The following is a 25,470-nucleotide window of genomic DNA, read 5'->3' on the forward strand; positions in this document are numbered from 1 at the left end:
AAAATTATGATTATTATCTTGTAAAAGATGGCAAACCAGTCTCTGCTTGAATAGGTCCGAAATAATTCAAAACAACTTGGAATTTGTGGCTACTCTTTTTTTGTGAGGCCCAAAATTATTTCTTAGGGCAGGGGTCTCCAACCTTGGTCCCTTTAAGACTTGTGGACTTCAACTCCCAGAGTTCCTCAGCCAGCTTTGCTGGCTGAGGGACTCTGGGAGTTGAAGTCCACAAGTCTTAAAGGGATCGACGTTGGAGACCCCTATTTTAGGGTAAATAAATGAACTGTCAGATTAATTTGGCTCAATTATTACTGGCCCAGCGGTTAGGTGATGTCAAGAAGTTAACCAAATTAAGATAATCCTCAAGTTAGGGCTGTAATGGAGTCTGCCCGTCATGATTGTGGATAAAAAAAACACCCAGGGCTGAAGGCTAGACTGGAAAGTTTTTTAAAAAATGGTAAATGAAACCAGTGTCAAATGATTTAAAGATAGAACAGAAGAGTTGTAACCCAGGATTGAACTGTGAGGTCTTTGGCGCTGTCTGAGTTTGGATGTTTTCTTGCAGATATTTCATTACCCAACGAGGTAACTTCATCAGTGTTTGGTAGTGAAAGGTTGGCAAGAAAACAACCAAACTCAGAGAGCACCAAGGATCTCACAAACTACTTGCATATGGTTGCCAAAGGAAACTAGGTGGACATCTCCATGAGGTAATCAGAAGTCAAGGAGAGAGAGAAAGAGAGGGACAGAGGGAGGGAAAGAGGGAGAAGGAGAAAGAAAGAGAGAGAGAAAGAAAGAGAGAGCGAGAGAGAAAGAGAGGGGGAGGGAGGGAGAGGGAGGAGGGGGAGAAGGAGAGAGAGAGGGACAGGAACAGGGAGGGAGGGAGAAAGAGGAAGGAAGGAAGGAAGGAAGGAAGGAAGGAAGGAAGGAAGGAAGGAAGGAAGGAAGGAAAGAAAGAAAGAAAGAAAGAAAGAAAGAAAGAAAGAAAGAAAGAAAAAGGGAGAGGGAGAAATGAAGGGAGGGAGGGAGGCAGAGGGAGAAGAAGGAAGGAAGAAAAGAAAAGAAAAATTAAGGGAGGAAGAAATCTAATAGACCCCAATTGTTCCCATATCTTCTCTTAAAATGCCACACAGAATTAGAAGTGGCTCCCTACAAAGTACTGTTTGTTCATTATGAATCTTATGTTGGCCTCAGTAAATTTTTAATTGCCAAGATGAACTCACTGGTGTTCTGACCTAGGCTTCCTGCGACAGTAAAAAGCCCACAATTAGTCCCCAAAAATCCTCTTTTTATTTCAACGGTTGTGAATTCTGTTCATTCACAACCCGTGATGAGTCACAAATAGTTCGTAAAGAGTCCGACAGAAGTCTGCCACAGTCCTTCATGATAAGGCTGATAAGCACCCACATTTATCTCCCTTGACACACTGCCAAAGACCTAATTGGCAATTAGCTTTGCAAGGCCACACAGAGCACAGAGTTAAAACGGAGCTTCAGAATTTAAACCGACCAGCACGAACAAAGTTGCTTCCTGCAAAGGCTCACGTGCCTTTGCTCCTCCTTATGGAGGAGGTCTTATGGGAGGGGCCAATCATCTCCAAGTCTTACTCCTGAGTCGCCCCTTTTGTCTTAACTGTTCTTGCCTTCTGGCAGCTCTGTGCATGCACGCACTGGGAACAAGCTCCCCCTGTTCCTCTGCCTCACTGATGTCAGACTCTGGAGGCTCTGGAGTCAGCACACAACTCCCAGATGGCCCTGGCCCCCTCTCTGCCTTCAACGCAGAGCCCTCATCTGAGCCTTCCCCAGACTCCACGACTGGCCCATGTTCCTCCCCAGCCTCCTCACTGTCCGACTCTGCTGCCAGCTCTGCAGGCTGCTGGTGGACCACAGCAACTGGATTAAAGAACCAATTATGTCCCCTGAACTGTATTGTTGACCAATGAATGTGGACAGTGACATCCCATGCTTGGCCCTAACTCTTCCACCTCCTTTTAACAGGTCCATTTTGGGAGATGGCTGATTGAAGGAAGCCCCTACGTGGTGTTGTTCGATATAGCATCAGCAGCTTGGAATCTGGACAGATGGAAAGGGGAATTCTGGGAAGCCAGCCATATCGGAATTCCTTACCATGACCGGGAAGCAAATGATGCCCTCATCTTTGGATCGCTAACTGCCTGGTTTTTGAAAGAGGTGTTGTGTTTTTGAAGCTGGACTCTTCATCTATCTTTCTACCTGGAAGAGTCTACTTGTGTAGATCAGCACCTCTAGTGCTCTGGTAGCCTCTGATGCTGGTGGCCACTCAAGCACTCAGCCTCCCATTTAGACTAGACTAGACTAGACTAGACTAGACTAGACTAGACTAGACTAGAGTAGACTAGAATAGACTAGACTAGACTAGACTAGACTAGACTAGACTAGAATAGAATAGAATAGAAAATATAGAATAGAATAGAATAGAATAGAATAGAATAGAATAGAATAGAATAGATGGAAGGGACCTTGTAGGTCATTTAGTCCAACCCCTTCCCCCTGCCCAAGCAGGAGATCCTACAGCATTTCTGACAGATCCAGTCTCAATCCAGTCTCTTCTTGAAACCCTCCAGTGATGAAGCTCCCACAACTTCTATTATATATACACACACACACACACATCCATATTGTGTGTGCACAGAGTTGGTTCTGGGTATCATTCATATTAAATCCAATTCGCAGTAACAATACTAGTAATCTCTATCACATTTATCAAATTTAAGTAATCCTCATTATATTGTTTAAACATACATAAACAAAAAATGCCTAACTCCTCATCTTTATCTCTACCTTCATCTCTGTCTTCCACAACCTCTGAAGGCAACTTCTGTTCCATGGGTTGATTGTTCTCACCGTCAGGAAATTTCTCCTTATTTCCAGCTTGAATCTCTCCTTGATCCGTTTCCATCCATTGTCCCTTATCAGTGGGGAAATCCCCAAGTAGTCCCTGGAATCCCTCTGGATTCAGAAAAATCTCCCGGGTGGACTTTGTCGCCTCTTCCTAGGCAGCATCAGTAAAGGAACATAGAGCTGTCCTTGAGGGAAGATAGGAAAGAGCCATTAGGCAGCAAGTTGAATAATGAATTGTATGAACCAGAGATAAAAGAAAGCATGAGGAACAAACAAAATTAAGACAGGGTTATTCTGAGTTCCTTTCTCACACTTCTATCTCTTGACTTGGTGACCTCCTGCTCAAATCTCCCCTTAATTCCATAATCTTTTCCCGTTCCTAACACTTGTGTAACTGAACTGGTAACAGAAGTGAAACTTTTTCAAGGAAAACACCAGGGGGAAATCCTACCGGTTCACACCGGTTCAGGTGAACCCGTAGCAGCAGGGGTGCGTGATTTGGAGAACCAATAGCGGCGGCGGCACAAGGCTCTGCCCACCCGCCCGGACATTGTTACTTCTGGTTTTAACCAGGAAGTAACCTGTTTTTTACCCTCTGTGCATGCGCAGAAGGCTTTGCGCATGTGCAGAGGGTCCCAAATTGCACGTGTGGCGCACGGAGCACGCACTTCCAAACCGGTAGGGAATAGAATAGAATAGAATAGAATAGAATAGAATAGAATAGAATAGAATAGAATAGAATAGAATTTTATTGGCCAAGTGCGATTGGACACACAAGGAATTTGTTTTGGTGCATATGCTCTCAGTGTACATAAAAGAAAAAGAAAAAAATACCTTCATCAAGGTACAACATTTACAACACAAATGATGGTCATAGGTTGCAATTTAACCCTTAATGATAGCAACAAAAAGTTACAGTCATACAGTCATAAGTGGAAAGAGATTAGTGATAATAATAATAAGGTAAGTAGATTTCACCCCTGGGAAAAAACTCCAATGAAGTTCAGTTGCTTTTGGAAAAACACCTTTGGGATTTCTTCCTGGGTACACACTCACACACACACACACACACAAGACATATTCTTGGATCTCTTGATGGAATGTAGTTAATGAGATCCTAAGCTTTGGCTATCCTTATAATGCATACATTCTAAAGAAACGTTCCTACTATAAAACTGCTTCACCCATCATTGCTCTGCTTATGAAATTATCAATGCCTGGAATGCACACTGCCCACCCAGGATCAACTGAATTGTTAAATAACCACAGAATTCACTCAAAAAACCTGTCTAAGGTCTTTTTTCCCCATCCAGCAGGGAGGGGGTTGGACTAGAAGACCTCCAAGATCCCTTCCAACTCTATCTTTCCATGTTCATCCCGCAACAAACAAAGTTGAAAATGAATTACCATACTTTTAACCCACTGAGCAAATGTACCGCTAGGTTTTTTTAAAAACTGACTTGGTTATTGATATTATAAGTACTCAGCTGTTGCTTCTTTGCTGTTGTTAGTTGCTAAGTTGTCCATTGGGTCGCAACCCCATGGACAACGTTCCTCCAGGCCTTCCTGTCCTCTACTATCCTCTGGAGTCCATTTAAGCTCACGCCGACTGCTTCAGTGACTCCATCCAGCCACCTCATTCTCTGCCGTCCCCTTCTTCTTTTGCCCTCAATCTTTCCCAGCATTAGGCTCTTCTCCAGGGAGCCCTTCTGTTGTGACTCGTCCTCCCTCCACTCCTCAGCCGGGCCCCTCCCGTCTCCAACCGGGCCTTTTATCAGACTCGGAGTCTGATAATGAAGATGAACGGCCTGTCGTAACTCCAGCCCCCCGGCCCTGGCCTCATCCCCGGAGAGGATTCAAGGCGTGAAAGGACAAGCCCAATAAACCTCACTCATACAGCGTGTGTTCCTTTGGCTCAGCCTTCAGAGCAGGAAGCCAGCCAGGTGGTAGAATTACCCGGGCCTACTCCCTCTGGCCCCTCCCTTTCCCAGAACCTGACAGCAGATCCAGCTGAAAACAATTCAGCGTGGGTGGACCCTCACTTCCGGAGATCTGAGAGGCGACGCCAGCAGAAGGAAGGGTGGGGCAGGCCTGGATAAATGCTGAGTCATGGAGCCACACCCCATAGCCTCTATAAAGGACCTGCTTTTGCCATTCCAACCTTGAGTAAAGCAAAGTCTTATCTAGTTTGCTGATATCAGACTCTATCGCTGAAGTCACAACTTGGACTCCTGCCCGCCCTGATAAACCTCGAAGGAACTTGGCAAGCTGCAAAGGCTTCGTTGCCAAGTTTGTTATGGACTTCCTTGACTCGTTCGTCGGAGTGGGAGTGGGACACGACACCTTCCTTCTCGTTAGGTGACCAAAGTATATGAGTTTCCTCTTCAAGATCCGGCCTTCTAAAGAGCAGTCAGGGTTGATCTCCTCTAGGACTGACCGGTTGGATCGCCTTGCAGTCCAAGGGACTCGCAGGAGTCTTCTCCAGCACCAGAGTTGCTTCTTTATTCTCTTTGAAATTTGGAGATTGCTGAGAGGTGAAAGTTAGGAGGTGACATAATATGTTTCCCTTTTTTTCTTCTCCTTTGCAGCTTGCCAGTCAGTTCGAAGAGAAGCCCAACGTTATAGCTCACTTCCATGAATGGCAAGCTGGCCCCGGTCTCATCCTGTGCCGGTTCAGGAAGATTCCAATTGCAACCATTTTCACAACTCACGCGACTCTGTTAGGAAGGTACCTGTGTGCAGCGAGCATAGACTTCTACAATCATTTGGACCAGGTGAGTAAAGGCGGCTTGCCTTTGTCTCTCTTCTCGCCACTGTCATTCTACAAACTCTTTTGATGTAATGGTATGTGGGAGTGATCTTGAGACATAATTAACAGACTGGAAGGGACTGTGGAGGCCTTCTAATCTGTCGTGTCCCACTCCTCCTCTGACGGCCGGGTCGGGGAAGTCTGTATCAAGCGTGGCCGCAAAGCCTCTGCAGCTTTGCCAAAGTTCTGTCAGAGTTCTCAGGGCAGGCAGGAGTCCAAGATGTGACTTCAGCAATCCAAATTAGACTTTGCCTGACTCAAAGAATGCCAGAAAGCAGATCCTTTATATAGGCCATGGGGTGTGGCTCCATGACTCAGCACTTATCCAGGCCTGCCCCTCTCTTCCTTTTGCTGATGTCGCCTTTCCATTCTCCAGAAGCGTGGATCCGTCCACCCTCCCGCTGCCGGCAATTCCAGCTCGTGACTGGCTTCAGGCTCCTCATGTTCACATGCTGTGGGGGAGGGGTTTATTTGCTCGGTCTGTCCGGGCATGGTGCCAGGACTGGGGGCTGGAGGCAAGCCAGGCCGTTTGTCTGCACTATCAGTCTCTGGCTGAGATAACAGGAGATGAGAGGGGCCCGGCTGCAGAGATGGGGGCAGGCGAGGCACAACATAATCCAAGCCCCTACTCAAGCAGGAGACCCTATACCCATGATGGTGAACCTATGGCTCACGTGCCAGAGGTGGTACACAGAGCCCTCTCTGTGGGCACGCACGCCATCGCCAGCTTCTCTTCTGGTTTCCAGCTGATCTTTGTGAGCATCCGAGCACTGAAAAACAGCCCGAAAAATGGCCAAAAACGACCCAAAAACCAGGAAACCGGAAGAACAGCTGGCGAAAAATGGACCTTTTTTGGGCGGTTTTTGGGTCGTTTTCAGGCTGGTTTTCAGGTCGTTTTCAAGCCGTTTGTGGCCCCAAAAACGGCTTGAAAATGGCCCAAAAAACAGCCAAAAACCGGGTACGCCGTCCAGCTGGTCTTTGGGTTTCGGGTGCTTCGGTGCGCGCACCTGCAAGCGCATGCAAGCGCATTCCAGTTTCAGCACTCAGTGCCAAAAAGGTTCACCATCACTGCCCTATATACCGTTTCAGACAAGTGGCTTCTTTTTAAAATTCTTAAACCTCCAGTGATGGAGCAGCCACAACATCTGGAGGCAAGCCGTTCCCCTGATTCTGTCGTGTCCCACTCCTCCGCTGACGGCCGGGTCAGGGAAATCCAAATCAGGCGGTGCCTCTGCAGCTCTGCCAAAGTCCTAGCAAAGTCCTCAGGGCAGGCAGGAGACCAGAAAGTGACTTCAGCAAGATATGTTTAGACTTTGCCTGACTCAGAGAATGCCAGAAAGCAGGTCCTTTATATAGGCCATGGGGTGTGGCTCCATGGCTCAGCACTTATCCAGGCCTGCCCCTCCCTTCCTTCTGTTGCCTCCGCCTGTCAAGTCTTCTGACGCAAGGGTCACTCCAGTCTGCAGCTGTTGGCAATTGACCTCCCTCAGGCTCACATGCTGTGGAGGAGGGGGAGGGGTCTAGTTGCTCCGTTTGCCTGGGCATGGAGCCAGAGCTGGGGGCTGGAGGTACTTCCTCCTCCTCAGATTGTCTGGGCATGGAGCCAGGGCTGGGGCCAGGAGGCATACTAGGACATTCCTCCGTGTTCGGAAGCAGATAAGAAGGCCCCGGCTGTGGTGAGATCGGACGAGACACAACAGATTCATTGTTCTAACTGTCGGGAAATTTCTCCTTAATTCTAAGTTGCTTCTCTCCTTGATTCATTTCCATCCATTGCTTCTGGCCCTGCCTTCAGGTGCTTTTTTTTAAAAAAAAAATATTTTATTTATTTATTTATTATTTATTTGTCGAGTATGTATTAGATAATATATATAAGTATAAGCATGAATTGAATACATAGAATGAATACAATTAAAGGGAACCTTAGGACAGGGACGGTAGGCATGCTGGTGCTCTTATGCACGCCCCTTACAGACCTCTTAGGAATGGGGTGAGGTCAACAGTAGACAGTCTTAGGCTAAAAGTTTGGGGGTTTGGAGATGAAATAATAATAATAATAATTGAATTTGTATACCGCCCTTCTCCAGAAGGACTCAGGGCGGTGCACAGCCAGAATAAAAATACAAAGAAAAACAATACATATAATATTAAGAACACCCCTTAAAAGACTTATTCAATTGGCCAAAAATTTAAAATATAATAACACCTTATAAAAAATTTACAATAATTTAAAACCCATAAAATGAATTAAAAATTTTAAAATCAAGCCAGTCCAGCTAGACGGAATAAATAGGTTTTAAGTTCGCGGCGAAAGGTCCGAAGGTCGGCTAGTTGACGAAGTCCAGGGGGAAGTTTGTTCCACAAGGTAGGAACCCCCACAGAGAAGGCCCTCCCCCTGGGGGCCGCCAGTCGACATTGTCTGGCTGACAGCACCCTAAGGAGTCCCTCTCTGTGAGAATGCACCGGTCGCTGGGAGATAGAAGATGGCAGTAGACGGTCCCGTAAATATCCTGGTCCTAAGCCATGGAGCGCTTTAAAGGTGGTCACCAATACCTTGAAGCGCACCCGGAATCACAGAGTCAGGGAGTGCATTCCAGGCATTGACCCCGCTGTTGCTGAAGTCGTATTTTCTGCAATCGAGTTTGGAGCGGTTCACTTTAAGTTTGTATCTATTGCATGCTCGTGTATTGTTGTGGTTCGTGCTTTGGAGAATAGGTTGATCCCCGCTTCTTTGTGGCAGGCAGCCCCTTAGATATTGCAACACTCTAGATTGGGAGGGAAGCTTCAACCAAAGCAAGTCTTGTGAACCCAGCCATTATAGTCTTATTAGAATGTATCAAACAGTTTTAATAGGTCAGCTTTAAAATCAAGCATCTTCTGCTCCCAAATATACCAGAGGTGGTACACAGTCGGTTTGGACCGGTTCGCGCAAACCGGTAGCAGAAATTGCGGGTGGGCCTGCCCACCTGCCCCGGCTCTATACCATCCTATTTAGGCATGTTTTTGAAGCCGGGGACATGCGCAGAAGGCCGGGCGCATGTGTGGAAGGCAGGTGCATGAGCAAACCGGGCGCCCGTGCACACGAAGCGAGCATGTGCGGCGAACCGTTAGCAGCATAATGTGAAACCCACTACTTATAATGACATGTGGAAATGACTTTGGAAGATAGGAACAGGAGCACAGGAGAGAGAGAAGCTGCCTTGGGAACTGTCAGATAAGACAGGGCATAGCCTGCAGCTGCATAATAGGTGGAGAACGACGCTCAGAAGAGTCGCTAATAAATTCTCAAACTGTAAAGGAGACAGTGAGAGACTTGCTAGATTGATGTCAGCCTTCCCAGGTAAAGCAGACAAGAAATACAACCAGGTGTGTTAATTCTAATGGTCAGATAATAAAAGGCTTAGCCTGCAGCTGTATAATGGCTGGAGAAAGAGGGACAGAAAGCAGGGGTTAAATGCTAACGGATCGGACCGGATCACGCGATCCAGTAGTGATCGTGGCCGGTAGTTCAGCAATCCGGTAGCGATGGCGGAGCAAAGCTCCGCCCGCCCACCCACCCAAGTGTTATAACTTCCTGGTTTTAACCAGGAAGTAATGTGTTTTTACCTTCTGCGCATGCGCAGAAGGTTTTGCGCATGCACAGAAAGTCTGTCTGGCGCATGTGTGGAAGGCAGGTGCATGAGCAAAGCTCCGCCCACCCACCCAGTGTTATAACTTCCTGGTTTTAACCAGGAAGTAATGTTTTTACCTTCTGCACATGCGCAGAAGGCCGGGCGCATGTGCGGAAGGCAGGTGCATGAGCAAACCGGGCGCCCGTGCACACGAAGCGAGCATGTGCAGCGAACTGTTAGCAGCATAATGTGAAACCCACTACTGATAATTACATGTGGAAATGACTTTGGAAGACAGGAACAGGAGCACAGGAGAGAGAGAAGCTGCCTTGGGAACTGTCAGATAAGACAGGGCATAGCCTGCAGCTGCATAATAGGTGGAGAACGACGCTCAGAAGAGTCGCTAATAAATTCTCAAACTGTAAAGGAGGCAGTGAGAGACTTGCTAGATTGATGTCAGCCTTCCCAGGTAAAGCAGACAAGAAATACAACCAGGTGTGTTAATTCTAATGGTCAGATAATAAAAGGCTTAGCCTGCAGCTGCATAATAGGTGGAGAACGACGCTCAGAAGAGTCGCTAATAAATTCTCAAACTGTAAAGGAGGCAGTGAGAGACTTGCTAGATTGATGTCAGCCTTCCCAGGTAAAGCAGACAAGAAATACAACCAGGTGTGTTAATTCTAATGGTCAGATAATAAAAGGCTTAGCCTGCAGCTGTATAATGGCTGGAGAAAGAGGGACAGAAAGCAGGGGTTAAATGCTAATGGATCGGACCGGATCACGCGATCCAGTAGTGATCGCTGCCGGTAGTTCAGCAATCTGGTAGCGATGGCGGAGCAAAGCTCCGCCCACCCACCCAAGTGTTATAACTTCCTGGTTTTAACCAGGAAGTAATGTGTTTTTACCTTCTGCACATGCGCAGAAAGTTTTGCGCATGCACAGAAAGTCTGTGCGCGCATGTGACACGTGCAGCGTGCAGTCCCGAGCCAATAAGGAAGGTAAGTAGATTTACCCCTGACAGAAAGGACCCACTCTCTGGTTCCCAAGCGGTAAATGAGACAGTGCCAAATTTGTACTTTCAAACTTGTAAGATTTTATTAATGTAGCCTTAATAGTAGAATTACCTTGGAAAGCCATGGAGCGCTTTAAAGGTGGTCACCAATACCTTGAAGCGCACCCGGAATCACAGAGTCAGGGAGTGCATTCCAGGCATTGACCACTCTGTTGCTGAAGTCGTATTTTCTACAATCGTTCACTTTAAGTTTGTATCGATTGCGTGCTCGTGTATTGTTGTGGTTTGTGCTTTGGAGAATAGGTTGATCCCCGCTTCTTTGTGGCAGGCAGCCCCTTAGATATTGCAACACTGCTAGATTGGGAGGGAAGCTTCAACCGAAGCAAGTCTTGTGAACCCAGCCATTATAGTCTTATTAGAATGTATCAAACAGTTTTAATAGGTCAGCTTTAAAATCAAGCATCTTCTGCTCCCAAATATACCAGAGGTGGTACTCAGTCGGTTTGGAACGGTTTGCCCAAACCGGTAGCAGAAATTGCGGGTGGGCCTGCCCACCCGCCCCAGCTCTATACCATCCTATTTAGGCATGTTTTTGAAGCCGGGGACATGCGCAGAAGGCCGGGCGCATGTGACACGTGCAGCGTGCAGTCCCGAGCCAATAAGGAAGGTAAGTAGATTTTACCCCTGACAGAAAGGACCCACTCTCTGGTTCCCAAGCGGTAAATGAGACAGTGCCAAATTTGTACTTTCCATCTTTTAAAATGATTTTAGTGTTTAATTGTTATGAGCCACGGTGGCGCAGTGGTTAGAGTGCAGTACTGCAGGCTACTTCTGCTGACTGCCTGGTGTCTTCAGCAGTTCAAATCTCCCCAAGCTCAAGGTTGGACTCAGCCAACCATCCTTCCGAGGTGGGTAAAAATAAGGACTCAGATTGCTGGGGGCAATAGGCTGACTCTGTAAACCGCTTAGAGAGGGCTGTAAAGGCAATGTGAAGCGGTATATAAGTGAAGATGCGATTGCTATGATTGTCCAGTCATTGGAGTCAGGTAGCTTATACAAGTTTAATAAAATTCTTGTGGTGCTTGTTGTTTGGAAGAACGTCAACTTTCCACCAAGCTAATGTCCCATTGACCTATTGGAGAAAGACTCATCTGTTCCCAAGACCAATGCCAGAAGATTCCATCAGTAAACAAGACCATGCCAAAATGGCAACGCTATATAACAGAGGTCTTCAAACTTGGCAGCTTTAAGACTTGTGGACTTCAACTCCCAGAATTCTCCAGCCAGCGTAGCTGCCAAGTTCGAAGACCTCTGCTATATAGTGACATCATCATGATATCTGTTGCATGTTCTTAACAGCGGTATTTACATAAGGAAGTTGTTGCAGATATTTCTTGGTTGCCTCTCCCTGCCCTGCAGCAGTGTTCCAGTATCTCAGGGGCAGCCACAAAGAAAAGGGGGGGGGGGAACCAACCTATTCTCCAAAGCATCTGAAAGCAGAATAAGAATCAAAGGATGGAAACTAATCAAGGAGAGAAGCAACCTAGAAATAAGGAGGAATTTCCTGACAGTGAGAACAATTGATTCATCACTAGAACAGCTTTCCTCCAGAAGTTGTGGGAGCGCCATCACTGGAGTTTTTTAAAGAAGAGATTCGACAACCATTTGTCTGAAATGGTGGAGGGTTTCCTGTTTGAGCAGGGGGGGGGTTGGACTAGAAGACCTCCAAGGTCCCTTCCAACTCTGTTATTTCTGTTCTTCTATCCCGACTCGTGTAACCATGTCTAATACTTACAAGTGTAAGAGTACTGTTTGAAAATTTCCTTCATATGGGATTTTTGATGATGAGCTGCGGTGGCGCAGTGGTTAGAGTGCAGTACTGCAGGCTACTTCTGCTGACTGCTAACTGCCTGCAATTTGGCAGTTCGATCCCGACCGGCTCAAGGTTGACTCAGTCTTCCATCTTTCCGAGATTCTGTAAAATGAGGACCCAGATTGTTGGGAGTAAGATGCTGACTCTGTAAAACTGCTTAGAGAGGGCTGTAAAGGCAATGTGAAGCGGTATATAAGTGAAGATGCGATTGCTATGATTGTCCAGTCATTGGAGTCAGGTAGCTTATACAAGTTTAATAAAATTCTTGTGGTGCTTGTTGTTTGGAAGAACGTCAACTTTCCACCAAGCTAATGTCCCATTGACCTATTGGAGAAAGACTCATCTGTTCCCAAGACCAATGCCAGAAGATTCCATCAGTAAACAAGACCATGCCAAAATGGCAACGCTATATAACAGAGGTCTTCAAACTTGGCAGCTTTAAGACTTGTGGACTTCAACTCCCAGAATTCTCCAGCCAGCGTAGCTGCCAAGTTCGAAGACCTCTGCTATATAGTGACATCATCATGATATCTGTTGCATGTTCTTAACAGCGGTATTTACATAAGGAAGTTGTTGCAGATATTTCTTGGTTGCCTCTCCCTGCCCTGCAGCAGTGTTCCAGTATCTCAGGGGCAGCCACAAAGAAAAGGGGGGGTGGGAACCAACCTATTCTCCAAAGCATCTGAAAGCAGAATAAGAATCAAAGGATGGAAACTAATCAAGGAGAGAAGCTGCCTTGGGAACTGTCAGATAAGACAGGCATAGCCTGCAGCTGTATAATGGCTGGAGAAAGAGGGACAGAAAGCAGGGTTAAATGCTAACGGATCGGACCGGATCACGCGATCCAGTAGTGATCGCTGCCGGTAGTTCAGCAATCTGGTAGCGATGGCGGAGCAAAGCTCCGCCCACCCACCCAAGTGTTATAACTTCCTGGTTTTAACCAGGAAGTAATGTGTTTTTACTTTCTGCACATGCGCAGAAAGTTTTGCGCATGCACAGAAAGTCTGTCGCAGTTCCATCTTTTAAAATGATTTTAGTGTTTAATTGTTATGAGCCACGGTGGCGCAGTGGTTAAAGTGCGGTACTGCAGGCTACTTCTGCTGACTGCTAACTGCCTGCAATTTGGCAGTTCGATCCTGACCGGCTCAAGGTTGACTCAGTCTTCCATCTTTCCGAGATTCTGTAAAATGAGGACCCAGATTGTTGGGAGTAAGATGCTGACTCTGTAAACCGCTTAGAGAGGGCTGTAAAGGCAATGTGAAGCGGTATATAAGTGAAGATGCGATTGCTATGATTGTCCAGTCATTGAGTCAGGTAGCTTATACAAGTTTAATAAAATTCTTGTGGTGCTTGTTGTTTGGAAGAACGTCAACTTTCCACCAAGCTAATGTCCCATTGACCTATTGGAGAAAGACTCATCTGTTCCCAAGACCAATGCCAGAAGATTCCATCAGTAAACAAGACCATGCCAAAATGGCAACGCTATATAACAGAGGTCTTCAAACTTGGCAACTTTAAGACTTGTGGAGTTCAACTCCCAGAATTCCTCAGCCAGCAAAACAAAGCTCTGGGAGTTGAAGTCCACAAGTCTTAAAGTTGCCAAGGTTGGAGATCCCTGGTCTAAGGGCTATTGCTATGACTTGATTTTTCCCTTCCATTTAACAGTTTGATATAGATAAAGAAGCAGGGGAAAGGCAGATATACCACAGATACTGCATGGAACGGGCCTCGGTGCATTGCGCGCATGTGTTTACCACGGTCTCTCAGATAACGGCCATAGAAGCGGATCACATGTTGAAGAGAGCAACTGGTAAGATCCAGCTTTCCCACAGCATACGGTACAGAAAGATATCCTCAAAAGTATTTCATTAATAGTGAGAACAGGGGGAGCCTAACCACGACACCTCTTGTTAATGTGGACCGCTAGGTGCTGTCTGCAGTTTCCTTGCAGATGTTTCATTATCCAGTGCTGATGATGTTATCTAGTTTGGGTAATGAAACATCTGCAAGAAAACAACCAATGCTCAGAGAGCATCAAGGACCCCATAATCGTTGTCCTCCTCTTCCTCCTCCTCCTCCTCCTCCTCTCCGCAATCCACACTCCTTTGCAGCACTGATGATGTTATTTAGATTGAGTAATGAAACGTTTGCAAGAAAACAACCAACCACAGAGAGCATTAAGGATCCCATAATCGTTCTCCTCCTCCTCCTCCTCCTCCTCTCTGCAATCCGCACTCCTTTGCAGCACTGTTGATGTTACTTAGATTGAGTAATGAAACGTTTGCAAGAAAACAACCAATGCTTAGAGAGGGCTGGAAAGTGCTGTGAAGCAGCATATAAGTCTAAGGGCAGTGGTGGGATTCAGCCAGTTCGCACCTAATCGGGAGAACCAATTGTTAACTTTCTAAGCAGTTCGGAGAACCGGTTGTTGGAAGAAATCTTATTTTGTTTTTTTTTCCACTTGAAAGGGCTAATCCTGTACGGAAGGCAGGAAGGAAACATTCTGGTGTTGTTTCTAGCCTAATCTTTATTGCCCTGCTTACAGAAACTGCCTCTCTGGTTAACCCTTATTACATTGTAACAGCTAAGGCGAAGCGCCCGTTGACGTGAGTGATGTTGAGTTGGCCACACCCACATGGTCACATGACCACCAAGCCACACCTACCCAGCTGGTCATTAGGGCCGAGAACCGGTTGTTAAATTATTTGAATCCCACCACTGTCTAAGGTGGGTGTCTCCACCCTTGGCAACTTTAAGACTTGTGGACTTCAACTCCCAGAATTCCTCAGCCAGCAAAGCAAAGCGAGTTGAAGTCCACAAGTCTTAAAGTTGCCAAGGTTGGAGATCCCTGGTCTAAGGGCTATTGCTATGACTTGATTTTTCCCTTCCATTTAACAGTTTGATATAGATAAAGAAGCAGGGGAAAGGCAGATATACCACAGATACTGCATGGAACGGGCCTCGGTGCATTGCGCGCATGTGTTTACCACGGTCTCTCAGATAACGGCCATAGAAGCGGATCACATGTTGAAGAGAGCAACTGGTAAGATCCAGCTTTCCCACAGCATACGGTACAGAAAGATATCCTCAAAAGTATTTCATTAATAGTGAGAACAATTGATTCATCACTAGAACAGCTTTCCTCCAGAAGTTGTGGGAGCGCCATCACTGGAGTTTTTTAAAGAAGAGATTGGACAACCATTTGTCTGAAATGGTGGAGGGTTTCCTGTTTGAGCAGGGGGTTGGACTAGAAGACCTCCAAGGTCCCTTCCAACTCTGTTATTTCTGTTCTTCTGTCCCGACTCCTGTAACCATGTCTAATACTTACTTACAAGTGTAAGAGTACTGTTTGAAAATTTCCTTCATATGGGATTTTTGATGATGAGCTGCGGTGGCGCAGTGGTTATAGTGCAGTACTGCAGGCTACTTCTGCTGACTGCTAACTGCCTGCAATTTGGCAGTTCGATCCTGACCGGCTCAAGGTTGACTCAGTCTTCCATCTTTCCGAGATTCTGTAAAATGAGGACCCAGATTGTTGGGAGTAAGATGCTGACTCTGTAAAACTGCTTAGAGAGGGCTGTAAAGGCAATGTGAAGCGGTATATAAGTGAAGATGCGATTGCTATGATTGTCCAGTCATTGAGTCAGGTAGCTTATACAAGTTTAATAAAATTCTTGTGGTGCTTGTTGTTTGGAAGAACGTCAACTTTCCACCAAGCTAATGTCCCATTGACCTATTGGAGAAAGACTCATCTGTTCCCAAGACCAATGCCAGAAGATTCCATCAGTAAACAAGACCATGCCAAAATGGCAACGCTATATAACAGAGGTCTTCAAACTTGGCAACTTTAAGACTTGGGGACTTCAACTCCCAGAATTCCTCAGCCAGCAAAGCAAAGCGAGTTGAAGTCCACAAGTCTTAAAGTTGCCAAGGTTGGAGATCCCTGGTCTAAGGGCTATTGCTATGACTTGATTTTTCCCTTCCATTTAACAGTTTGATATAGATAAAGAAGCAGGGGAAAGGCAGATATACCACAGATACTGCATGGAACGGGCCTCGGTGCATTGCGCGCATGTGTTTACCACGGTCTCTCAGATAACGGCCATAGAAGCGGATCACATGTTGAAGAGAGCAACTGGTAAGATCCAGCTTTCCCACAGCATACGGTACAGAAAGATATCCTCAAAAGTATTTCATTAATAGTGAGAACTAGGGGGAGCCTAACCACGACAGAACAATGTTGAAATCCTCTTGTTAATGTGGACCGCTAGGTGCTGTCTGCAGTTTCCTTGTAGATGTTTCATTACCCAGTGCCGATGATGTTTGAGTAGTTTGAGTAATGAAACGTCTACAAGAAAACAACCAATGCTTAGAGAGCATCAAGGACCCCATAGTCCTTCTCCTCTTCCCTCCCTCTTCCTCCTCTTCCTCTCCACAACCCACACTCCCTTCCAGCACTGTTGATGTTACCTAGTTTGGGTAATAAAATGTCTGCAAGAAAACAATCAACTGGAGAGAGCATTAAGGACCCCATAATCGTTGTCCTCCTCTTCCTCCTCCTCCTCCTCCTCCTCCTCCTCCTCCTCCTCCTCCTCCTCCTCCTCCTCCTCCTCCTCTCTGCAATCCGCACTCCTTTGCAGCACTGTTGATGTCACTTAGATTGAGTAATGAAACGTTTGCAAGAAAACAACCAACCACAGAGAGCATTAAGGATCCCATAATCGTTCTCCTCCTCCTCCTCCTCCTCCTCCTCCATCACCTCCTCCTCCTCCTCCTCCTCTCCGCAATCCACACTCCTTTGCAGCACTGATGATGTTACTTAGATTGAGTAATGAAACGTTTGCAAGAAAACAACCAACCACAGAGAGCATTAAGGATCCCATAATCGTTCTCCTCCTCCTCCTCCTCCTTCTCCTCCTCCTCCTCCTCCTCCTCCTCCTCCTCCTCCTCTCTGCAATCCACACTCCTTTGCAACACTGTTGATGTTACTTAGATTGAGTAATGAAACATCTGCAAGAAAACAACCAACCTCAGAGAGCATTAAGGATCCCATAGTTGTTGTCCTCCTCCTCCTCCTCCTCCTCCTCCTCCTCCTCCTCCTCCTCCTCCTCCTCCTCCTCCTCCTCCTCCTCCTCCTCCTCCTCTCCGCAATCCACACTCCTTTGCAGCACTGTTGATGTTACTTAGATTGAGTAATGAAACGTTTGCAAGAAAACAACCAACCACAGAGAGCATTAAGGATCCCATAATCGTTCTCCTCCTCCTCCTCCTCCTCCTCCTCCTCCTCCTCCTCCTCCTCCTCCTCCTCTCCGCAGTCCACACTCCCTTGCAGCACTGATGATGTTACCTAGTTTGGGTAATGAAACGTCTGCACAAAAACAACCTCAGAGAGCATCAAGCCCCCATAGTCCTCCCTCTCCTCCCTCCCCTTCCCCTTCCTCTTCCTCCTCCTCCTCTCTGCACTCCCTTCCAGCACTGATGATGTCACCTAGTTTGGGTATTGAAAAATCTGCAAGAAATCAACCAACCTCACAGGGGACCGAGGACCCCTCGTTTCAACCTTTCAGTTAGAAAAAAAAAAACACCTTAGGATTTCTTCAGCTTCTTTAGCTTCCTCAAGGATTCTTGACCTTTATCAAGATCATTATATCATTATATTTCTAAAATAAAACCCTAAGGTTTTAAAGGAATCCCATCATAGCACTCTTGCATCAAAGAACGTAAAGAACCATATGAAATATCGAGGCGTCCCAAAATCACGGGAACTTGATCCCTGTTGTTTATAAGATGACAGTACTGAGTCACATAAAATAATGTTTACAAGTTCTACATCTATGGGCATCTCAGAAGGCTATATTAGTTGGCAGATAATATGAAATGTCACCCAAAAGTCCAATAAGAACGTATTACCCTTTTTTGGGAATAGGGCCTATGGCACGCATGCCGGAAGTAGCACGCAGAATCATCTCTGCGGGCACGCAAGCTGTCGCCTGTTGCTCTTCCGGTTCCGGCACACCAGCCAGCTGGTCTTCATGCGAGATGGAGCACCGGAAACTGGATGATCATCTTCCGGTTTCTGGCTTATATGCGCGCAGCCAGCTGGTTTTTGCATGCGCACCAGAAACCAGAAAACCAGGTTTCCAGTGCGCAAGCATGCACCAGAAACCGGAAGATCATCTTCCCGGTTCACGCATGCGCTTCGGGCGGCTGCTCTTCCGGCACATGGAGGCGTGCTCCCGTTTCTGTATTCAGTGCCGAAAGGTTCGCCAACCCTGGAATAGGGCATCTATCAAGGGCATCAAAACTTCACATCCAATGGCCAGGTCTTTAAACAAGCCGCTTTATTCACAGAAAATCAGAGTTGAGATGCCTTCTCCGGGACCTTTGCTTGTAAAGAACAGTTTGAAACTGGCACATGTCGATAGGCAAGGTTGTGAAATGCGGCTGCAGCTTCAAAAAAAAAAAAAAAAGTCAGTGATCCTTGAGGAAGTAGATCATTAAGCCTGGCATTTGCCCTAGTGCAATACAGTTACAATCTATGGAGAATCTATGCTTGAGTAGAAGATAATTGATTTCCAAATCACTGCTTTGGACTAGATTAATAATTAAGGTTGATTGTAGGGCTGCGGTCAGGATCTCTGTTCCAGTAATGCAGCGGTTCTCAACCTGTGGGTCGCGACCCCATTGGGGGTCTAATGACGATTTGCCAGGGGTCGCCTAAGACCATCGGAAATATGGGAAGTATACTTGCGAGTTGAAGAATTGCGCTCCAATGGTTGACTTCACAAGCCAGCTGCAGGCTCTTCAAATCGCTAGCCGAATTCGGCTTCAGGCGCGATGAATTAAAAAAGAGAGAAATCTTTGCTCTGATGTCTCCCTCTCAAGCCAGCTGCAATCACTCCCAATCGCTAGCCTAATCTGGCTTCAGGCACGATGAACTTAATAGGAGAGGAGTCTCCGCCTTAATGCCTCCGTCCTCAAGGCAATCGCAAGCAGTTCAGATCGCTAGCCAATACGGCTTCAGGCGCGATAAATTCAAAACGAAAATAATTTTACGGTTGGGGGTCGCCACATCATGGGGAATTGTATTAAAGGGGTCGCCACATCATGGGGAATTGTATTAAAGGGGTCGCAGCACTATAAAGGTTGAGAACCACTGCAGTAATGGTTTGCTTCAAATAATTATATGTCAGTGTACTGATGTCCCACCAACATCTGAGTTATCTGTTCTGTTCTGTTCCGTTTCATTCCGTTCCATTCTGTTCCATTCCGTTCCATTCTATTCTGTTCCATATTTTCTGTTCTGTTCCATTCCATTCCATTCCATTCCATTCTGCTCCGTTCCATATTTTCTGTTCTGTTCTATTCTGTTCTGTTCTGTGCTGTGCTGTGCTGTGCTGTGCTGCGCTGCGCTACGCTACGCCACGCCATGCCATGCATTGGTATTGTATTCTATATTGGTATTCCATTCTATATTGGTATTGGTATTCTATTGGCACAATAAAAATTGTACCAATAGAAGAGAATATTCGTAGCTCAGGGTTGAACTGCAGAGTCCTTGCTGCTCTCTGAGCTTGAAGACATTACATCACCCAACCAAACACTGAAGATGTTGCCTAGCTTGGTAATGAAATGTCTTTGGTGGTCCCTGAGCTTGGTTGTTTTCTTGCAGATGTTTCATTACCAAGCTAGCTAATGAAATGCCTGCAAGAAAACAACCACGTTCAAGGACCACCAAGGACTTCACAACCTTTATTAGCCGTTGCTTTGATGAGGGCCTGCCCATCTGCCCCAGCTCTACGCTGTCCTATTTAGGAATGTTTTTGAGGCCGGGCGCATCCACGAAAGGCCCGCACACAAGCAAAGTGCATGCGCGGAAGTGGCTCATACGAGCAAAACGAGCGTGCACGCACTCACATTTGCAAACCGGTAGGAAAAGTAAGTGACTACCACCCCTGATTCCAACTCCTGAAGGAGCAATTTAATCAGCTTCCTATCCTTTGCTCCTGGGGAGGAAAGCTATGGCAAATCTACACTGCGTACTAAAAAGCAGAGACATCACCCTGCCAACAAAAGTACGTATAGTCAAGGTATGGTTTTCCCAGTTGCAATGTATGGCTGTGAAGGTTGGACCATAAGAAAGGCTGAGCGCCAAAGAATTGAGGCCTTTGAACTCTGGTGCTGGAGAAGACTCCTGCGAGTCCCTTGGACGGCAAGGCAATCAAACCGGTCGGTCCTAGAGGAGATCAACCCTGACTGCTCTTTAGAAGGCCAGATCCTGAAGATGAAACTCAAATACTTTGGCCACCTAATGAGAAGAAAGGACTCCCTGGAGAAGAGCCGAATGCTGGGAACGATTGAGGGCAAAAGAAGAAGGGGACGACAGAGAATGAGGTGGCTGGATGGAGTCACTGAAGCAGTCGGCGTGAGCTTAAATGGACTCCAGAGGATGGTAGAGGATAGGAAGGCCTGGAGGAACGTTGTCCATATGATCGCGATGGGTAGGACACAACTTCGCAACTAACAACAACATCCTAGCTGTGTCTACATCTCTAAATCCATTGTCTTTCTTTTCCAGATGTTGTCACGCCCAATGGCCTCAACATTAAGAAGTTCTCGGCTATGCATGAATTTCAGAATTTGCATGCCACCAATAAAGCCAGGATCCAAGAGTTCGTTCGAGGTCATTTCTACGGGTAGGATCATCTGCCTTTCAAAATGGATACTTGCGTTACTCCGAAATCCAGGAGCAAGCAAGATATGTTATCTTTCCAAACCAAGCAGATGATGATGAAGAAGAAGAAAAAGTTGCATTGTGGTCCTTGACTTACGACCATAATCGGAGCCAACATTTCCACTGCTACGCAAGGTGGTTTGTGAATCATTTTTACGACCATTTTTGCCATGGTTGTTAAGCGAATCACCGCAGTTGTGAAGTGAATCACATGGTCGTAATGTGAATCTGGCTTTCCCCACTGGCTTTGATTTCTGAAAGCCGGCTGGGAAAGTTGCAGATGGTAACAGCTGCAACAGTTGTGAATACATGCTGGCTGCCAATTTTGGTCACGTAACGGTGAGAATTGGTTGTAAGTCATTTTTATTTCTGCTGTAACTTTGAACAGTGATTAAATGGACGGTTGTAAATTGAGGACTACCGGTATTGGTTTCCAGTATGTTCCCCATTTTTTTTCCTGCATCCAAAATATTAGAGCCTTTTACAGTAACAAGCTCTATGCTATCAATGTCCAATTAAGAAATTCACCAAGCTGTTTTAAAACCAGTGATGAAACCCAAATTTTTTTTACTACCAGTTCTGTGGACGTGGCTCGGTGGGTGTGGTGTGGCTTGGTGGCCGTGGCAGGGGAAGGATACTACAAAATCCCCATTCCCTCCCCACTCCAGGGGGAAGGATATTACAAAATCTGCATTCTCACCCTAGTCTGGGGCAAGCCAGAGGTAGTATTTGCCAGTTCTCTGAACTACTCAAAATTTGCAATACTGCTCAAAATTTCTGCTACCAGTTCTCCAGAAGCTGTCAGAACCTGCTAGATTTCACCCCTGTTTAAAACCCTTCTCCACCGCAAAGAGTTAAGAATTACTGGGTATTTGGTAAAAGCTAAGAACAGAACAAAGTGGTTTAATCATTCTCCCGTTTTGCTAGTCACTTTCCCTTCTTCAAATCCAAACTCCCGAAGAGCTGAGTTTGTAGTTCGGGCTAACAAGGTTAAAATGGGCTGGATAATTAATAATATAGCATGTTAAGAAAACCTAAATTAGGCGTGCTCAACCTTGGCAACTTTAAGATCTGTGGGCTGATTTCAACTCCCAGAATTCTGGCTGGGGAATTCTGGGAGTTCAAGTCCACAAGTCTTAAGGAGTTACCAAGGAGTTACCCCCCTGACCTGGCCGTTGTATTAGCATGTTGCTGAACCCATGCCCTCATTCTGAGGCATAATTTGGGCCTAGTATGCTTTGTGAACACAGAGACGTGTTAACCTGGGTTTAGCGCGCTGTGTGGAAACCCATCGGTGGCAGCAAAACCGGGACGGGTTTAATGCATCTCTTAATCCTGTCCTGCAAGGGATGTGGTAGCTCAGTGGCTAAGAATATGGTTCAGTGGTTTGAACCCCTAGGGCGCGTAATGGGGTGAGCTCCCATTACTTGTCCCAGCTTCTGCCAACCTAGCAGTTCAAAAAAATGCAAGTAGAAAAATAGGGACCACCTTTGGTGGGAAGGTAACAGCGTTCTGTGCGCCTTTGGCGTTTAGTCATGCCGGCCACATGATCACGTCTTTGGACAGCGCTGGCTCTTCGGCTTTGAAACGGAGATGAGCACCGCCCCCTAGAGTTGGGAATGACTAGCATAGATGTGCGAGGGGAATCTTTACCTTCACCTTTAATCCTGTCCTGCAAATGCTTTCCTTGCAGAAGTGGGAGCCAGGGTTTCAAGAGTTACGTTTTTAACTGAATTTTTAGTAGAAACCTTGAATCAATATCATGCATGTATTCACAAGTTCTTTTCTGGGGGATTTTGTTCTTTTGAGGCATTCCTTCGGCTTTGTATCAGTGGGCCCCCCGTAGGGAGATCAGGTGTTTCTTTGCTATTCAGGATATGCACACACAGCCTAAAGCAATGTTTTAGCTTCCAATGTTGCTGTTAGGCACCTGCGACCTTTGTTCAACATCGCCCGATGGTGTGTTTGTTTGCACAACCCGTTTGCAGTGTTGTGCCCTTGTTTGCTCTCTTTTCAGCCATCTTGACTTCAACCTTGAAAAGACTTTGTTTTTCTTCATCGCCGGGAGATATGAGTTTTCCAACAAAGGAGCGGACATGTTTTTAGAGGCCTTATCAAGATTAAATTTCCTGCTGAGGGTAAGAAAGAGGACAGGTGTCTCAGAAGCTCCGCATAGTCAGTCCTAGGCAGGGGTGGTATTCACTTATTTTCCCTACCGGTTCGCAAATGTGAGCGCGTGTACATACTTCACTCGCTCACGCCCCATCCACACATGCACCCAGCCTTATGCGCATGTGCTTTGCTGGCACGCACGCCTTCCGTGCATGCGCCTGGCCTCAAAAACGTGCCTAAATAGGATGGCATAGAGCTGGCGATTTCAGCTACCGGTTTGAGCAAACCGGTCTGAACCCACTGAATACCCACCTCTGGTCATAGGGAGAATGTTGATAGATGAGACCGAAATCCAGCTTTTCATGCCTCCGATGGCCAACTAGATTGAGATCTTTTGGGAAACTCAAATCCATGGCCTCAAATCCATGCTGGCCAGGGAATTCTGGGAGTTGAAGTCCAGAAATCTAAAAGTTGCCAAGACTGGAGTCCCCTGGCCTATTACAATCCTTCTGTAGATATTTTTGAGCAATCAATATTGACAGAGTCACCACTTAAATCAATTGAACTGGAATTATGTAGTCTCTAGAGGGTTAAATAGGATCTTAAAATCCTAAACTTGGAAGCATCAAATCCATTAAGGCCATCAAATCCAGCTCGCTGTTCAGAAGAGTTCGAATTGAAGCGTGTTCCGTTACTTTATGGAATTACTACTCCATACATCCTATTACTACTATAGTCATTACTAATTTGTTTTGTTGTTGAACTGCTCTTAACCTGAGCAGTTAACTTGAGCAGGGGGTTGGACTAGAAGACCTCCAAGATCTCTTCCATCTCTATTCTGATTGATCGATTGCAGTCATGAGAGAGAATTTGTGTTGACTTTTGCCTACATTGAAGGTAGTCCTCGGTTTACCACCACAGAATTTCTGTTGCTAAACAAGACGGTTGTTCAGTGAATTGTGCCTGATTTTGCAACCTCTTTTGCCACAAAATGGGGGCAAAACTCACAATTGGCTTGCTTAGCAACGGAAAATTTGGGCTCGATTGTGGACGTAAATCGAGGACTGCCTGTACCTGAATGCCGCTACAGCTAGGGATGAGCTAAGCCTGTCTCACTCATGACCTGTCAAGCGCCAGGGAAACGAGGAGATCCAGGCAGTTCAAATGGGTATAAAGATTTATTGTAAGCGTAAACCCTCGACAAGAATCTGAACTACTAATGGCCAAGGCAATTTGTGGTAGATAAGGAATTCACGGTGGGCTGGAATTAGATTTCTTTTGGGTGAGAAGGGATTTAGGACTGATGACATGTTTGACCCCTCCTTCGGGTTCAGCCTGGTCATCTCCTACATCAGGGGTCTGCAAACTTGGCTCTTTTAAGACTTGTGGAGTTCAACAAGTCTTAAAAGCTTTGCTGGCTGAGGAACTCTGGGAATTGAAGTCCACAAGTCTTAAAAGAGCCAAGTTTGCAGACTCCTGTCCTACATCATCAAGGACCATTTTGTGCAGTGGCTAGGACACGGCCTAAAAGACAGGAACAGGAAAGGCAGTAAAAGGGCAGGAAAGCACCTTTACCTCTGCTTTAAAATATGTGTCTCTCTTTTAGGTGCACAGAAGTGATGTCACAGTCATTGTGTTCTTTATAATGCCAGCAAACACCAACAATTTCAACGTGGAGACATTGAAAGGCCAGGCAGTTCGGAAACAGCTATGGTAAATGTCTTTCGGTGGTCAGGGTTTGTCATGTCCCACTCCCACTCCAATGAACGAGTCAAGGAAGTCCATAACAAACTTGGCAACGAAGCCTCTGCAGCTTGCCAAGTGCCTTCGAGGTTTATCAGGGCGGGCGGGAGTCCAAGTTGTGACTTCAGCGGTAGAGTCCGATATCAGCAAACTAGATAAGACTTTGCTTGACTCAAGGTTGGAATGCCAAAAGCAGGTCCTTTATAGAGGCTGTGGGGTGTGGCTCCATGACTCAGCATTTATCCAGGCCTGCCCCACCCTTCCTTCTGCTGGCGTCGCCTCTCAGATCTCCGGAAGCGAGGGTCCACCCACGCTGAATTGTCTTCAGCTGGCTCTGCTGTCAGCATCTGGGAAAGGAAGGGGGTCAGAGGGAGTAGGCCCGGGTAATTCTACCACCTGGCTGGCTTCCTGCTCTGAAGGCTGAGCAAAAGGAACACACGCTGTATGAGTGAGCTTTATAGGCCTTCTCCTTTCACTCCTGGAATCCTCTCCGGGCATGGGGCCAGGGCCGGGGGCTGGAGTCATGACAGGCCTTTCATCTTCATTATCAGATGCAGAGTCTGATAAAAGGCCCGGTTGGAGACAGGAGAGGCCCAGCTGAGGAGAGGAGGGAGGACGAGTCACAACAGGGTTGTCCCAAAGGTGCTTTTATTCCAAGAGGCAACTGGGCTTTCTGGTTTTTTCTTTCTTTGAAGAT

General features: G+C 46.4%; 1 protein-coding gene across 1 annotated transcript in view; it reads left to right on the plus strand.

The window, feature by feature from the left end:
• The window catches only part of GYS2 (glycogen synthase 2), a 60,069-nt gene that overhangs the window by 18,883 nt on the left and 15,716 nt on the right, over nt 1-25,470 (plus strand). The window contains exons 4-9 of the mRNA XM_058191594.1: nt 1,998-2,189; nt 5,468-5,653; nt 13,850-13,994; nt 20,763-20,880; nt 22,936-23,056; nt 24,637-24,743. Coding sequence (XP_058047577.1) covers nt 1,998-2,189; nt 5,468-5,653; nt 13,850-13,994; nt 20,763-20,880; nt 22,936-23,056; nt 24,637-24,743 — 869 coding nt within the window. The remainder of the gene's footprint in view (nt 1-1,997; nt 2,190-5,467; nt 5,654-13,849; nt 13,995-20,762; nt 20,881-22,935; nt 23,057-24,636; nt 24,744-25,470) is intronic.

This window comes from Ahaetulla prasina, chromosome 7 (assembly GCF_028640845.1).
Source record: "Ahaetulla prasina isolate Xishuangbanna chromosome 7, ASM2864084v1, whole genome shotgun sequence".
NCBI lineage: Eukaryota > Metazoa > Chordata > Lepidosauria > Squamata > Colubridae > Ahaetulla > Ahaetulla prasina.